Source organism: Myripristis murdjan, chromosome 5, assembly GCF_902150065.1.
Source record: "Myripristis murdjan chromosome 5, fMyrMur1.1, whole genome shotgun sequence".
NCBI classification, from domain to species: domain Eukaryota; kingdom Metazoa; phylum Chordata; class Actinopteri; order Holocentriformes; family Holocentridae; genus Myripristis; species Myripristis murdjan.
The window spans coordinates 16,777,503-16,794,146 of record NC_043984.1 but is presented as its reverse complement, the minus strand read 5'-3'; the positions used below and the strand labels follow the sequence as shown (position 1 = coordinate 16,794,146).

General features: G+C 39.5%; 1 protein-coding gene across 3 annotated transcripts in view; it reads right to left on the bottom strand.

Moving 5' to 3' along the window:
- ca16b (carbonic anhydrase XVI b) overlaps positions 1-16,644 on the bottom strand; it is a 118,047-nt gene that overhangs the window by 52,780 nt on the left and 48,623 nt on the right. For all 3 annotated transcript variants that reach the window (XM_030052085.1, XM_030052086.1, XM_030052084.1), the window contains 2 exons: positions 7,895-8,074; positions 726-874 (listed from right to left, as the gene is read on the bottom strand). In XM_030052085.1, coding sequence (XP_029907945.1) covers positions 726-874; positions 7,895-8,074 — 329 coding nt within the window. The remainder of the gene's footprint in view (positions 1-725; positions 875-7,894; positions 8,075-16,644) is intronic.

Here is a 16,644-nt window from a genome sequence, read left to right as displayed (position 1 = left end):
TGAACCCCCCAGTTCAAGTGTTGTATTTTGAGAACACTGATACAACCATTAAAGGTTAAGTATGAGGGAGCCCACCACAAAAGGTCCAGTTTAATTTCCTTAACTGCAGCCGCGTAGTTGTCTTTAATAAAAAGATTAAAAGATTGCTGGTTTTAAACCCTGAATATGTAAATCCACAAGACTGATTTTGAAGTGGGACAGACGTATAAAGTGAACTTTTGGTTGCTGAATTTAGAGACATTATAGAGGACTTGCCCCAATTTATCTTGCACCCTGAACAGGCTAAATATTTTTAAGGCACTTGGCATAGATTTGAAAATATTTGATAATAAAAGTAACGTATCATCTGTGTATAAAGAGATATGATTTGCAGAGCCTTTAACCATAACAAGTGAGATATCTGGACTTTGTCTCACTGCCTGTGTGAGAGGTTGTAATGAGAGGGCAAACAGAGCTGGAATTAAAAGGGCAACTGTGGTTGCCACCTCTAAACGGTGAAAATTGAGGGGAAATTGTATGGCCTATGAGAACTCTCACAAAGGGGATTGTCTTGACCATATGTATAAAATAGTTTTAAACATGTTCAAGTAGCCTTGCCACTTGAACATGTCTTGACCAAGGACAGATTACAATTACCCCCTTGCATCTTCCCATATTCACTCTTCACCCAAAAAGCTCTTTCTTGCACATTCACCATATCTTAATGCAACAAAAGGATGAAGTACCTCTACAGGAAATCTTCTGCCATTGATGCTATGTTCTGAGCCCGCCGAGCTATTATTCTGGCCCCAGTGAAACTCCATCTTCTCAGCCTTAAAACGCCCAGGCAGTCCTGCACCTCTCACAAAGTAGTCATCCTTCAGAAGAACAGCAACTGGAGACAGAAGGGAACAAAATAAGCCATCACATAAATGGAGTGGTGTAGTAGTTAAAGATCAGATTCACAGATTGCTGACTGAAGTCAATTCATGTTGAGTTTACTTGTATAGTCCTTAATAAAAGAAAATGATAATGACATCACCCAAGCTTAGACCTGATAACAAGAAAAACATCATTCCCCCTTAGGGAGATACATATTGAAAAACTGGAAAAGAGGAGTCCATTTCCCAAGACTCGTAGGCATGGGTGCTGAAAGAGGGCAGAGACAAGAATTAAATGTTGAGATCAAAACATAGCATGAACAATAGGTTCAGAATAAACTCAACATGATCAAGTGTTTGTCACATGGGACATGATAAGTAGGTACAAATTACCATGAGCAGGTAGATAACCCTGATCGCCAGTTGTGTCAACCTGTCATGAGCATCCCATTTATAAAAGCACCATTACCAAAACACACAAAAAAACCTGTCACACAATAAATGAGATTTTTTTTTTAGAAATAGTATGCAAAAGGCCATTGACTAGACAGATTTTCCAGTTTGCAACTGCAAAGGGGTGATCTTGTAGCAGACAAATAATGGACATATGGGACAAAATTCAGTACGTCATTTCTCATTTTTGTATATGTTTGCATAGCTCTGTAATGTGCCCACCTGTGTTTGTTAGGCCTACTCAGTCACTTTAAGAGCCAAGTGTAGCTACTCCTAGAGGTTGTACGTTTGTCCTGCTTCCCAAAACTTTTACAATCTAATGTAATCTTTCAGATTACAGATTTCAGATACCAAAAAAGGCTGCAATGTAGATATCTTCCTCATCATCCTTTTTTGAATACCACTGGATACAGTTCTAGTAGTAAATCTATGCTGCAGGGCTCCAGATGGTGACTGAAATGGTCGCCAATTCCCCTAACTTTTTATTTTGCAACTAGGTTTTGCCTGCTAGGTCACCAGTGGTGACCTTCAAGCTTTAATTATGTGCTGATGTGCTGAACTCTCTCATCTCCTCCGTACGTCTGACTTGCTACATGATGGTGTGAACTCCTCTACTGTCCAGCTCTGTCCACAGCTGAAACTTCTGAGTATTTCTGATTCTTATTTCTGATTCTGGATGCACAGAAGAAGCAAGTGAAATTCCAAACAACAGAACAGATTAACCACAATTCACTGGGTAGTATAATTTGAACAGTATTTTAATTCAGAAGTTTTTGAAACTAGCCCAGTATCATGATAGGTAACGCGCTTTATGCTTTTAACTGCTTAGCTAGCCAATGTCAAGGAACATTGTCTTCTGACAGGAAAACAAAATGGCCAAACATGAAATATCAAACATTTTCTCACTGCTTGCCCATCCACACCCTGCCTTCTCTACCATCAGATGCCAATGATACTGAGACTGACTGGATCAGTGAAAGTTCTCAGGTAGAGCCATCCCAGCTGGACTCGGTCGGTACCCATTCATTGCCAGATGATAGTGAAGCACAGCTAATTGAGTCTCCTGTGCCCGCGGCTCCCCCACCTGCAAGGCCGTTTAAATCAGCTTGGCAACAGGAGTTTCCCTGGTTATGTTATGACAAGGGGAAAATGCACTGTACCTATTGTGCTCCAGCAGACATTATACTATTGCAGAATTCACATTTCTTCATGTTACATGTTCTACTGTTATTATTGTGCATTAAACATAGCAGAACACATTGTACACAAAGGGAGGCAGGGCAGACAACAGCAGACACCACAGATAGGGGAGAGAAGAAGGCAGCCACAACACAACATTTTGGTAACCATTTCAATCCATGGTTATTCATTCTATTTTTTTTTTTTTTTTTTTATTGCACTCTCTCAAAACTATCACAAGCTGGAGACATAGCTTGAGTCACATAAAGGGACCAGATGATATTTCAATTACATTTTAGGAAAAAATTGACTAAAATATCTTTGTTTGCTTTAGTAAACTTCCGTGGTACAAAAACCTTTACAAAAAGTGCGAACTCTGATTTAAAATTAAACTGCGCACCCATGAACCCACAATTAACCCCTGTAACCTAAAATAAAAGCCCATCATGGAGATACTGGTATAGAGCCCCGTGGGCAGAAAATTAGTGTAAGCAGAAAATGAATTTGAATTGCTAAAATCTTTGATGCTTGAATTGAAGCACTGTATGTGGAAATAAACCTCAGCATTTCAATAAACATAAAAGTTTAACTGAATATAATACTGTGAATTTGGTCATGATTGCTTTCAAGCCAAAAAAATTCCCAAAATAAGCTTTCGAATTTATTTCAAATTCTGTTTCAAGTCTAGGGGACAAACATCGAGGGATTTAAGTGGAGGTGTGTTTGTTCTACGGGTTCTGTTCACTGCCTTGGTATACTGTGCTGCAGTGTAATGTTGGCTGCGTTTACTCAGACTGGTGTTATGATGGATTGGAAAACATTCCTGGAATGGTGCAGTGGGTTACTGGAGATGTGATTTAGTTCAGCCTGTCTGCTTCCTTGGAGACTAAAATTTGTAAATGTACTTATCAGTGTCATGTAAGTGTGAGTTTGCGCTGAGTTCAAAGGACATCAGCAGCTCCACTGAGTTCTCCAATTTTCCATGGCATCTGAAACTCCACCATCACAAGGCTGGTATCCTGCTACTGCACTGGCTGAGGTTAGATGTTAATATATCTCTATATTTGACATGATTAGCCAGATTAGACCCATTGCTCTGTCGGCTGATCCTCCCCTGTTACAGGAGGATTTAGTCAGCCTCTCCGGATAAGGACAACCCACTTTAATCATAACACAAAGCAAACCAAGAGGATGAGCATGTGTACAGGCAAACACAGATTGTCTGTAAACACAGATGACATGATGAACAAGCTGTGCCAAGAGACGGGTGAAATCAAGATAGGAGACACAGAGCACCAGGCAATGGACTACAGCAGACGTAGTAGGAAGCAGGGTGGACAAATCCAGAAAAAAAGAGGGGGGAGAGAAGAGGGGCTCTGAAGAGAGCAGAATATAGAAGAGACTTGTGTGACAAGGGATGAGCTGAGCCCCTGTCGTGAGACAAGAAAGTATCCACCAGCAGTATTAACAGCCTGCTTGTGCTGGTTAAGCTGAAGGCCCTCAGCACACAGGAAAAAGGTGCAGGAGATTTTCAAAGTGCAAAGCATCATGCTAAAGTAAAAAACACTGCAGTGCAGGAAAGGGTAAAAAAAAAAAAGGGTCACACACGCATAAGTGCGCAACTCATTTGCACCAACACACAAGGTTCCAGAGGTTCTTAATAAAGCACTGCTGCTGGTGCTGTTGATGGTGCACTGTAATCCTGTGTGCAAGTCAAGGAAAGTCAGGGAGGCTAGCTGGCCCTGGGAGTTTCATTAGAAATGCTGCCCTGGGTGTGTTTGAACCCTCCAACAGCAGAGCAGGAATTAGAAGCTAAGCCAAAAAGACCTTGAATCACAGCCTGTGAAAGAAAGGGAGTCTGTGTGAAAGTAAATCCTCGATCAATGCAAATGTCTCTGGGGTCTTCCGATTCCTCATGAATTTGGTCGAGGTTTGAAATTTGCCTGGGAAATGTTTAGTTGAGGAACACTGACTGAATGGTGGCCAATCAGCTTGATCTCAAAGCAGGTCAAGGCACAAAGGAACGTTGTGAAAACAATTGCAGGGAACTTTTGAGATCTATTCCCTTGAAGTTTAATTATAACATCAACTTTTGGCTCGAGGTTGCTGGTATTAACCGAGATAAATAACCAAGGTTTGACTCATCATCACCTTTTTCACAATTGAATATGTCGCCTTCACACTTAATATGAGCTATCTAATATATTTTAATATTTCCATGTTCAACATGAGTCATTAGATCAGACCACCTGAAAACACAAATATATCAGACTCTTGGATCTTGTGCATTATAGGGATAATTTCTGAGGCAAATGAGGGCAACTTCAGCCATTAAGCACATGCTTGTGGATTACCTCTGGAACATGGAGGTCAAATCCAAATGCAAAAAAAAAACAAAAAAAAAACAATCAGAAATCCACATGAACCAAGACACTTAAAGAGTCTGTGCTGTTAAATGAACATTTCTAGAAATGATGATGAGACTTAATTAATTAGTGGTTTATTATTTGAATGTGATCACTGCTCTTTGGCTCCCTAGTCGATCAGCTCCCTCAATCTCTTCTACAGAAAAAAATAAATAAATAAAAAATACATTTGAGCAAATGTATTTGTGTATTATCATGTACTTGATTTCTCAACAAAGAATGTTATATTGTGTGAAAAAAAAAAATCACAGTAAAGGTGTATATTTCTCAAACTTTCATAATAAAATGGGCACAGCAATACTACTTAACCTCCTTGTCTTAATTGAATACCCCTCTACAAGTAGACAACATTTATAGAAAATTATTTTACCACACCTTGACAAAGTGTTATAAGCACACTTGTACAGACAAGTGAATTTCCCACATTGACTGATTGAGTGTATTTGTCTGTTGAAGACCATGGTGCTATGGCAACTACACAATGGTGAAAATAAGACTTGCAAAGAAACAAAAAAAAAAAGACAATGGGTATTTATCAATGTACAGTATGCCCTCGTCTGTTTGTCTGCCTGATATCATCAGCTGGGGTATGATTTTAAAAACAAAAGATTACTCTACATCAAATATTTCATTTCATTTTATGCTCTAGCCAGATCACTGAGGCCCTCTGACACTTTTCATTTAAATGTTCCTAATGTTTCCCCTAAAAGTGCCATGAGGCTGCCTCCTGTTTTTATGCCTCTAAATTATGGAACACACTGCCTCAAGATAGTAGTATGGCAAGCTCTCTCTGTATTTTTAAAAGGAAATTAAAGACCTATCTTTTTAATCTGGTTTTAATTTGGAGTAATCTTATAGCCATAAGTTTTTATTTGTAATCACTGGTTTTCATAGGTTTATTTCCCAATGTTTATTTTGTTGACTTTTATGTTTTATGTTTTATTTTACTGTTTTACCATTTTAATGTTGAGTCTTACTGCCAGCAACATTTTATATATTTTTTATTGTTTATTTTTGTTCTTATTTTCTGTTTTTGTTGTTTTAATTCTGCTGTGTGAGACACTTTGAGCTGTATGACTATATAAAATGTGCTATATAAAGAAAGTTGAGTTGAACCGAGTTAAAAGTTTAATTGCCAAACACAGTATCAAGCATGCATTGGATCGTTACTTAGCTGATGCAAGAGACTGGGTAGACCCTATTATTAATTAATTATCACTTTTTTTTTTTTTTTTTTTTTTTTTTTTTTTTTTTTTAAATCAGGCAGTCACATTTTGCCAACTAGCATGACTGGATGAGCTACCTTATTCTACACCTGGCAGTAAAACACACTGGCTGGGTAAAATGACCTATTATTATATTTGCAGAGAGCTAATCTTGATCAGTCCAAGTGCATAATGCATGTAATGCATAGAGAAGCATTACAATGAACGAATCTAGCATAAACAGTAATTGTGCATACCAGTGTCAGTCGGTATAGTGAATGACTTGTGCCCATTGAGCTTATAGCAGGATAATCCTTCACTTGTCCTTCACAATATAGTGTAGTTGATGTGTATACAAAGAACACATACATGCAAGTTGTGGTCTCGACACACTCGATCTATCGAGTATGGTGAAGTGTCCTTGAGTAAGACACTGAACCCCTATCCGATCCTGATGGGCAGCTTGGCACCTGGCATGGTAGCCTTGACCATCAGTGTGTGATAATAGCTGAATGTGAGGCAAACATTGTAAAGCATTCTGAGTGGTCAGTAGACTAGAAAAGTGCTACAGAGATGCAGTCCATTTTCCATTTACGACAACTCCTACAGAGCTCAGTTTCATAATCTAAGTTACACAGCCTTTGCTAATTTAGTACAAAGCAATCAAATCATTTGCAGTACACAACTGTGAATGTTTGAGGTATGTTATTTTACAATAATGTGGTGTGAACTTGGTAAACACTAAATTGATTTATTCAAATGACTCTGATTTTTCGATTATGACTATGATAATATTTGTCAGTAACATTTTGCCAGTTTTGATGAGTTTCAGAATGCCCCCCAAACTCAAATCACCACTACATGGCCCCAAAATTGCAGGCCAGCCCTGTATTTCCATCTTCGTAAGTAAGCAGCCTGTTGTCCCATTGCTCTGCTGTCCCACAGGCTGTGGTTGTCATGGCAGCTAACAAGGCTCATTTAGATCAAAGGCAAAAGATGACACTCTTTATGCTGGGAGAGAGAGAGCGCCAAAACCAGGGGAGATCAATTAAGGTTGGGACTTCAACACCGATGGCCCACACATTTTGTACACATCTAATCTTAGAACAATGATAGCCAATTAAAAAAACAAACCCACTTGTGACCGAGGTTTGAAGCAGCTGTTAATCAAATGAGATTTAAAACTGTTCCATACAAAAGAAAGGCTTGCAGGCACCATAAAAAACTGAGAGCTGAGAGATACACACACATGTGAGGGCAAACACAGATCCCCACTAACACTAATTATGATGCAATTACTAGAATTACTGATAGATTTACTAGAGTCATGACAGAGTAATTACTGTTTTGTGTGATGTTGCAATTACTGAAATATTAGGGCTTGGTTGTGAAATTTGGCAAAGGAGTTAAGCTATAAAAATGCTCCACATAGAACATGCTAACAATTTATGTAGATTTAACAATTCACATTTTAACATGTTTCTATATTCAGCACTACACTTACCATGGTTTCATTTGAAAGTCCGGGGAAACTGAATGTGTGCACATCCAACCTGTTTTTTACAAATATCCACATACTGGATTCCAGCTCGCATCACTACATACAGGACATTTCAACCGAACACGGTCTTCACTAGACATCACGTGCCTGATGGAGACCCTGTTGGGTCTATATTCATTTGAAAGTCAGTAATCATGAGGTGCAATGACAGAAATTTGAATTGGCATCATTGTGTGAGTATCATTGGTGATGAAACGCAGTGATACTAACCTGTCTTTCCAGTGTTTTTCATGGTGGTATGGTTGGAGGACTCGATATTGAACTTGTCAAGCGTCAGTTCCTGGTACTCCTGCGAAACCTGAGCATCGTCATCTACAATGTCCACAGGTGACTGGTTGCTCTCTGCACATTCTGGGTAGGAGGCTGCCCACCCTCGAGGTCCATGGCTCCCTATACAAAGAGATGACACATGAGGTTACACATGCTGTGAGCTAGTTCACACATATGATAAGCCAGTTCACACATATGATCTCAACCTTAACAAGCTGTTTCTGCTACTTGAAATATTAGAAATACTGTAACACTATTACAATGTTAAAATCAATATTAGAATATTATAATCTTAGTAATAAAATTGATACCTAGTCCTGATACAGGAGAGAATGGAGAGAAAGAAAACAGTGTTGCCTTAAAAACTGTTACAACAACGTGAATTCATCATGTGGACAAAAGTTTCAGCTGTGATTCCAATGTGAACGCCATTAATTTTCACCTACTTGAACTAAACCTAAAATGAGCCCATGAGCTACCATGGTTCTCAGAACCAAAATGTGCCAAGAACCCATATCTACCCCCAAAATTCTACACCCAACACTGAAGAGACAATGCTTCATGTTAACAATTCATGTGCAGTGGGTGCTGCAAACCAACTTCCTCTAGAATCCCCATCCACCGTCTGCTCTTTTTAATCCTCTATCCCCTACAGTGGCGCTTCTACAAAGGAATAATCCACAACCGACAGGGGTCCCCTTGATCTCTTTTCGGGTACAATGGGCCAATAGAACAACAAAAGACTGCGGGATCAGGGGAACAAGGAAGCATGCACATGGATTTTAACTTTTTCTGGGTTAACACAATATTCATGATCCCATTCCCTACAGATATAGGGCAACTTTGCTACTGGTTCATGAAAAAGATATGAGAATTCCTCTTTACTACAACACCCTGGATCAAGGGTGGCTTTATGTCTTGCTATGTATAAACACCTTACAACCAAACAAACTGAGCAGGAAGCCCCCCTTCAAGACAGCATGATTATTTTAAAATATCTATTAATATTTTACAACCGGAGAACAAGCATAAACTGTACACACTTGATTTTTCCCAATTTTTTTTCCCAGTGAATTTGTCAGTAGTTTTGCCAGGATTCTAGCTAAGGCAGTAAACCCCTGGAAATGTTTCAAATTTGTCTGATGACTGAAATTAGGATGAACCATCTTCCCTCAGCACTAAATGCCACCTGCAAGCTCACTGATTGGTGAGGTCTGGATCCCACAGAAATGTTGGCATGGATATGAGCTGCATTTCTTACTAATGACCGCATCAGCAAGCAGGGGGAAATTTGTCAGTCATGGCTTTAGCCGAACCAATATGTCTGTACCAGTACTACTCTGATATTTCATTCCCCGGGAAAAAAGCCCATTATGCATGCAATACTAATACTATAAGTCAAGAGAAAGCTGCTTGCCACTCAAAAGTACACACAAGGGATTTAAATCAAATGGAGTGGATGTTTAGTGTATTCAAATGAAGCAGTTTAAATGTAGAAGAATTATGCTCTTCTCTTACATTTTCTTACACTATTACCTTCCACTCCACTTGATTTCTGTTATCCTAGCTTTTAACAAGGTAGGTGCTTCACAAAAAATTGTGAGTGCTATGGTAACTAAGATTTGCAGGCAGACACAGTCACTGCTAATATAATTAAAGCCACAAGCAATGAAATGACACTCACATCCCTAATTATTGCAATTATGCATGTAATTAGTAGAGGTGGAATCGTTCACAAACCTCACTGTTCAGTCTGTAGCCTCATTCTGGGTTTAGTTTGATATGTGTGTTGGCAAAGGAGAAAAATGCCACTGCCAACTCAAAGTATGCCTTGCTGTTTACTAGAAAACAAAACAGCCAATTTTTTTTGCAATTTCACTTATGTAGTTTGAGGTGTTAAAAGATCTTGTCTTTTTGTTAGTTCTGGGATTTTTCACATTTATCATGGTGTGCTGTCCTCAAAGTTTTTTTTTTTTTTGACTTATTTCACTCCAGTGAACTGATGTTCTATTGTTTTTTTGTTTTTGTTTTTTTTTGGCAAATGGCCAATTTACACTTTAAAATTCACATCCCCACTCGACTATTCTGGAGGAATGACTTAACACTTTTTGAACTATTCTTCTCTACTTGAAGTGCAATCATTTTTCTGAACGACTGGGTCAACATGTGATTGCCGACTAACATCTTATATTTACTCATGAATTGACAACAGCAAACTCTTTGAGCTTGTACGACAAGTTTGTTTAAAAGGAATATTAAGCAGCACATCAGCCTTTACAGCCATCCGATTCCATTACCTCACAGTACATGTGCTTAGATGAGCCCTAGGACAAAGGTTGGCCCTAGTATGAAACCTTGTTCTCATAGAGCTCCAATAAGTATACTGTTCAGTGAAATTATATTTGATAAAGTAGTAAACACTTCAAGCTGTCAAAGTGATGACTCATTTCTATCTCTTTTCTGTTTGAAGAAAACTATTCTCTTTGACAGAACTGTCTAAAGAACAATGCCTCAAGTTGCTTTTAACATTTGCCGTTTCTCAACACAAGAAAGCACGTTACGTGGGCTACCTACAATAAAAAGTGTGTGAAAACTATTCTGGTTTTCTACTAAGTGCTTTCAGTGCCCATTTTCCTGCTTTTGTTCCATTTTTTACCCTTTATGTGAGCTAGGACAAACTTAAACAACTACTCAAAGACTTGCTGTGATTTACAGGGCTGTACACAGCTTGACTGACACATCCAACAAATTCCATAGGTCAGCTGTGTGCAGACATATAGCATGTTGACTCAGAGCATAAAGCCACGTTACACAAGAAAAACAGGCAGACATTTACTGATGGGTACTGTCTTTGCAAATAATTTACTAAGCCTAAAAATGCTGAAATTAGTCAAATAATAACTTCACAATGCAATTTAATCAAAGTGTAACAAGAAACAACACAGTCTTTTGCATTCAGAATCACATTCCACTCCATTCATTGGCAGAGATAATTTTGCCTTTCAAGAACAGAAAGGGAGGAGCAAAGCTTAGATCAGATAAGTGAAGGATGCAGAGCAGTCGATTAATGTGTCTCATTGCCGTCCATCAGAATGACTGTAATCCCAGTGGTTAGGCCCTCCTGATTGCATGCCTGCCACTCTGAGGGTGGCATGAACAACTAACAAGTGCAAGTTCTAAAATGCTGCAGATTGATGTGGTGTATCATTATAGTATTACATGCCAAATATGCAGATGGATTTAAAATACAGTTCTGGAAAAAAAACAGCTCTGTGCTGCACATTGGCAGTCTCGACAATTTCAGCGGGATTAATCACTTCTCTTCACCTACAGTGAGGGCACAGTGTCCAGTGGAATCCAACTGGTCAACGGTGACTGTTCTCCTCTCCAATTAAAAAGTGTCAAAAAGTTACTGACATGTGCAAATTGGAAGGTTTTAATTTTATTTTCATTTTTACAGCAGGAGGCTCTGTCAGACTGAGTGCAGAGTCATTGTACAGTGGCCTGTGAATCACCCAATGACAAACATGATGCGATGTGCTCAACTGGCACAGCACTGCAGATTGATCTACATCAGCTTCTACGCACTGAATAGGCTTTTTTGTGGCAGCTGTGCACCACAGATGAGTCTGTGTATTGGTAAGAGGGAGTTTCAAAGCACTGCCTTGAAACAGCTATGAAAATGGGTTCTAAGTGCCACGTTACCTTGGCACAGCTGCAACTGGTGTTAAAAGTGCCTACAATTATAAGGTGCCTTTTCCAATCTTCAACAAATGTCTTTTCATAAAGTTAGACTTTTTCTGTTTGTTTAATTGCTTGCTTGAGTTCTCGGTTTGATTTTTAATTCAGTAACACTGTGTTTCAATGAATTTCACTTGCTCCATCCTGGGTTTTGCCAGCCAGTATAATACAAGCTGGGGAGAAAACATGAAACTGTCATGATCAATGTCCTCAAATTCTATTGGCTATTTAAGTCAATGGCACAAGAGCTTGATAAATGTCTGAATTCCATCTGCATTTAGGCACTGAGAGTTTTGTTGATGCCTACATAGAGCAATTTACATTGTTTGGACTTGAATGAGTGATGAGTGAATTTCTAGATTCAAAACATAATAGCTTTTATGTTAATGTTCACCCTGTTCTGGGTTCACTTCGGTGTGATGTGGCACCACTCAACTATTGACTTGCTTAAGTAAAACAGGCACATGTTTCTCTCAATCTGGCACCTCCAGTTCCAGGCGTCATCCCATTAACCTTGAGGATAAATAACCTTGCCTGTGCTACCATGGCCATGCTGACAGAATGGCGATTGCCTTGTCATTTCCGTTTTGTCCCTCTGGGAGAAAGCATCCACGCTGTATGCTGCCTGGCAGACCTCCCAGAATTGGCACACTAGCCCTTGCAAAATTCTACACTGATAAGTCCATATGTACAAGTAGTGGTGACAACAAACAAGAGCAGCAGATTTAAGTCATAGTGACAGCCGGCCTGTCAAGAGACGAACTAGTGGTCTGGATGGAGTGGCAATGAATACGCTAAATATATGTAAATATAAATGTGATATTCTCCTGTGCTAAGAGTTGATCTGGATAAAATCTGTTATATATCAAGGTATACTATCTTTCCACTGTCACCGCGGTGACTGATCGATAAATTGCAATGATACAATTACACAGACAACACCGTAAAGCACTGGATGTTCACACTGTTGAACATCAGCAAACCATTCAGTCTCATATTCAGTGTTAAAATCTCGTTCTTCCTTAAAATAACGTAAAAAAAAAAAAAAAAAAAAATCTTGCCAGTGAGATAACATAATCCCACTTGTTTCCAATGCGTGTTCCAGGAATTATTCCTGGGATCAAGTATAAATACACTGAAACAAGGCAGAATAAGACAGATCAGCACACTGGTATCAAGGAAATGACACTTGACTCAAGAAACAAGTCGATTAGCAATGGAAACAAGTGCGATTATCTCATCTCACTGTCTTTTTTCTCACTTGTTAAGAAAACATGTTTTAAATAGGGGGTGACTTGTTAAGATGGTTAGATGACTGTTCAGAAATTGCATTGAGCCTTTAAAAGCTGTACATGAGAAGGATTACTGGCTTATGTTAAAAATGAACCATGCGACGGCTGTAGGCCTTAGGCTAGTATCTCTGTTGGCCTGCCTCTGCTTCCTTTTGTTCAGGTTCCTCCCTGTTGGTCTGGCCCCGATTGGTGTCACCTGCCCGGAGCCTTCATAAGCTGGATGATTGTGAGGTGGCTCCATCCCTCTCCCTCCTGGAAAGCTGTTGGCTTTAAGGCACCCACCTTGGTTTTGTTTGGGTTTCTTTGTGTTGACTAAACCTGGGTTACAGTTCAGAGCGGTTAGCATTTACAGCTTCTTAGGTTTCACTATTGCTCATTCATCATTGGCCCATATTTTGACTTACGTTAACCTATCTTGAATAAATTATTTGTTTCTTTGAAAGATTACCATGTGGACCTTCCCTTCTTTGTTATGCTCTTGCACGAGCTGGGCAGAACAACTCCCCTCAGCTAAAGGATACTGTTTCCATGGTGCCAGTCTGTCACAAAACAGGCAGTTTTCTCAGTTCTATCTAAACTGGCGGTGACAGAACTCTTCCTTACAAGCCGTACCGCCAGTTTGTCCCTTTCTCCATCATGTCCGCTTCTCTCCACTCTGTCTCTGTGTTGTACGGATCTTTTTACATGCTTCCTGGCAGCTCCGTGACCTAATGGCTGGAGTGTGACGCAGGAGAGGGAGAGGGCTTGACGCACAGCTGAGTCAACTGAGGGGAGAAAAGCACAGACTCAATCTAATGAGCTGCGCTGATTCCTAAGAGAGTGTTTGTTAATAATTAAGATACAGGCTCCCATTACGCCAACTATAATAACAGACCAAGCCTGTCCACTTTCTACAAATCCTGTCACTAGGCAATAGTTTCACAGTTCAATGTTTTCACTGATAACTAGGCCTAGATCTAACACCTTTAATATTTGTCAGTGCGGCATGGGATTTGGACTGTCAACTTAAGCTGTACAGCCTGCAAGAAGATGCCATATTACTTCTTGAAAAGGACAACAAAGACCAGAGAAAAAAAGCAATCATCTGGGAACTGGATATGACTAAACAGAGATAAAATTGTACAAAATAAATAAATAAATAAATAAAAATAAACATGAACAACAATAACACAGATTTTTTTTTTTTTTTTTTCAAATGCTGTGATCCATAGGCATCACGCACAGGTAGGACAGTGGAGCTGAGCATCTGTATTGATTTTCTTCTTTTCATGGCTACAACAGTTTGGAGGCACAGAATAAGAGGTTTGACTGCATTTTGCAGTGAGAGAAAGTTACTTGGATGAGACTCCTGGCAAGGCTGACGAACAGTCTGGCGGGTCTTTAGGCTAATTAAGGGAATTCAAACATGCTGAATATTTTGTGACTCTGAGCTACAGTATGTTTGTGTCAGCATTAAAACATGTAGTGGCATAATGTCAGATCCAGATATGTACAGCCTGATGATTTTTTTTTTTTTCAAAACAGGTTTTAACATTTGCCTGGACAAGAGAAATATTTTAGTTCAAGGAACAGAGCTGATTGGTACAGTCTACTGAAGTGGAAAAAGAATCAAAGCTCCCTGCCCACTGAGATTTCAAGACACTCCAGACCCCATGCATTTTCAGATACTCAGCAATAACAAGCCTCATTCACAAGCGAAAAAAGTGACAGTCTTATTACTTTTACAGTATTCTCCACAGAGTATTATGTCTTATTATGTATTATGTCACCACACGTTTCTACTGGATGTATGCTCTGATTGGCTGGGCTTTTTCTAGCTATCTGAACTGGATACGTGGTCTCCAATGTTTCACCTATCCTCGTGCAGTCCTTGTGGTGGCTGAGGCTAACAAAGAAGAACAAGTATAGCAAAGACATTTCATTACAAAGACATGTCAGGACCATAATCTATTTGTCCAAAGGAGAGTGTCAGCAGACACGTGTAGGCTAATCAAGACGTGAGAAAAAACTTGTGTTGTGTGACATCCCTTGGCTCCCTCTGCCAGGGCCCAGGATGGAGCTGGGCGTCGCCACTTCAAACCAGAAACACCTGAGCTATAAAGAGAGTGCTCTTCCCCAGAAGGATGTCAGCTCTTTCCCCATGCACTTCGGTGTTACCTTCTGGCTGTTTACCTTGCAGGTTGCTGCACCCTGAACATGCTTTGCACCGCATTTTCCACATATTCACTACCTACACCAGTGACAGCGCTGATATACACAACATAAAAATGGGTTCTGCTTATTACTTTATTTTATAAACTTCACCGGTACGTAATTGTTACTTCTGGTGTATGTCCCCCCCTTTGCTGTGACCACTTGACCAATTGTTACATACTATATATGGCAAAATAAATGCTAATAAATGGCAAACATTAAGCAAACAAACACCATGCCACTGTGATGTTAGCAAAATCACTCATTATTTAAGTAAGGCATGAACTCAATTCCCTTCTAAACAGGAAAAAGTGACAGTCTATCTTAAAACAAATGTTGCAGGAACTGCAGAGGGAAATGTGACTTTGGTCATTGTTGCTGCTTTTAAGTTGTTTGCTCGCACATTATTTACATACTAAAAATGCACCAGATGTAAAACTGGGTCATAAAATTGGGTCTTATCCACAGAAATGGAAATGTATCACATAACCGAGCGCATGTACCCCATTTTTTCCTTTTTGCTAAAAATGATCATGTTTTCCAGTGCCTTGATAACTGATGACATTGCAGGGGATATGGCCATGACTTTGACAGAAACATTCAAAGACTGTAGTAACATTGTGGTTTCATCCCACAGTTGTTGTCGGTGGCTAAATGGCATACGTAATGTATCCGGATTACTTTTCTTCTCACGTCTTACGACTCAGCCTTAATCACAGAGTGTGGCTTGGACACAGTGTACAAAAATAATTCACATCCTACGGCTCAGATTTTGGAAATGGAAAATGAGAGTAAAAAAGACTACAGGAACTGCTTTGTGCGTATTTCCTATGTAATACAATCCATTCAATTGCATGTATTACAACTCTGTCAAGGACTGCAGGAATCATGTCAGGCTTCGATTACAAAGTTATTTCTTCAAAGGCATTACCTTTTAATCTATCAAATTAATTATTCCCCCTATCAAAGAAGCAACTCCCGCCCTGGCAATGCCACAGTGACTCTATAGTATTTCATCAACCTATGTAAATTAATATCCACCTCACTCCAAGCTTTTTGCAGTTGATGCAAAGACACCAACTGTGGCAGGTGATTAGAGGTGTAGCTGCCCTGGGAGGGCTCTGATAAGATAACCATTTCTCATACCAAGTGCTAGTCCAAAGTCAGAGATCCAAAACCGGGGATATAAAAAAGCAGGCAAGATTCAATGGTTCATCAGCTAATCCTGTGCTATCTTAACCATCAAAATCAAACTCCCTTACAGTGACTTTCGAGTTTCACTTCTGTCTCTAATCCTGTCGCTCACCTACTGACCCATGTTACATAAGTTCAAATTGGACGTTATATAACTGCGTGCCTGCTCCTTTAGATTTTAGTGACGACTGATGCGATAAGACATAAGTTTGGTTAATTGATTCTCCCCTTTCAGTTTAAATTATGAGCCAGATTTCCGGCCCTCTGACT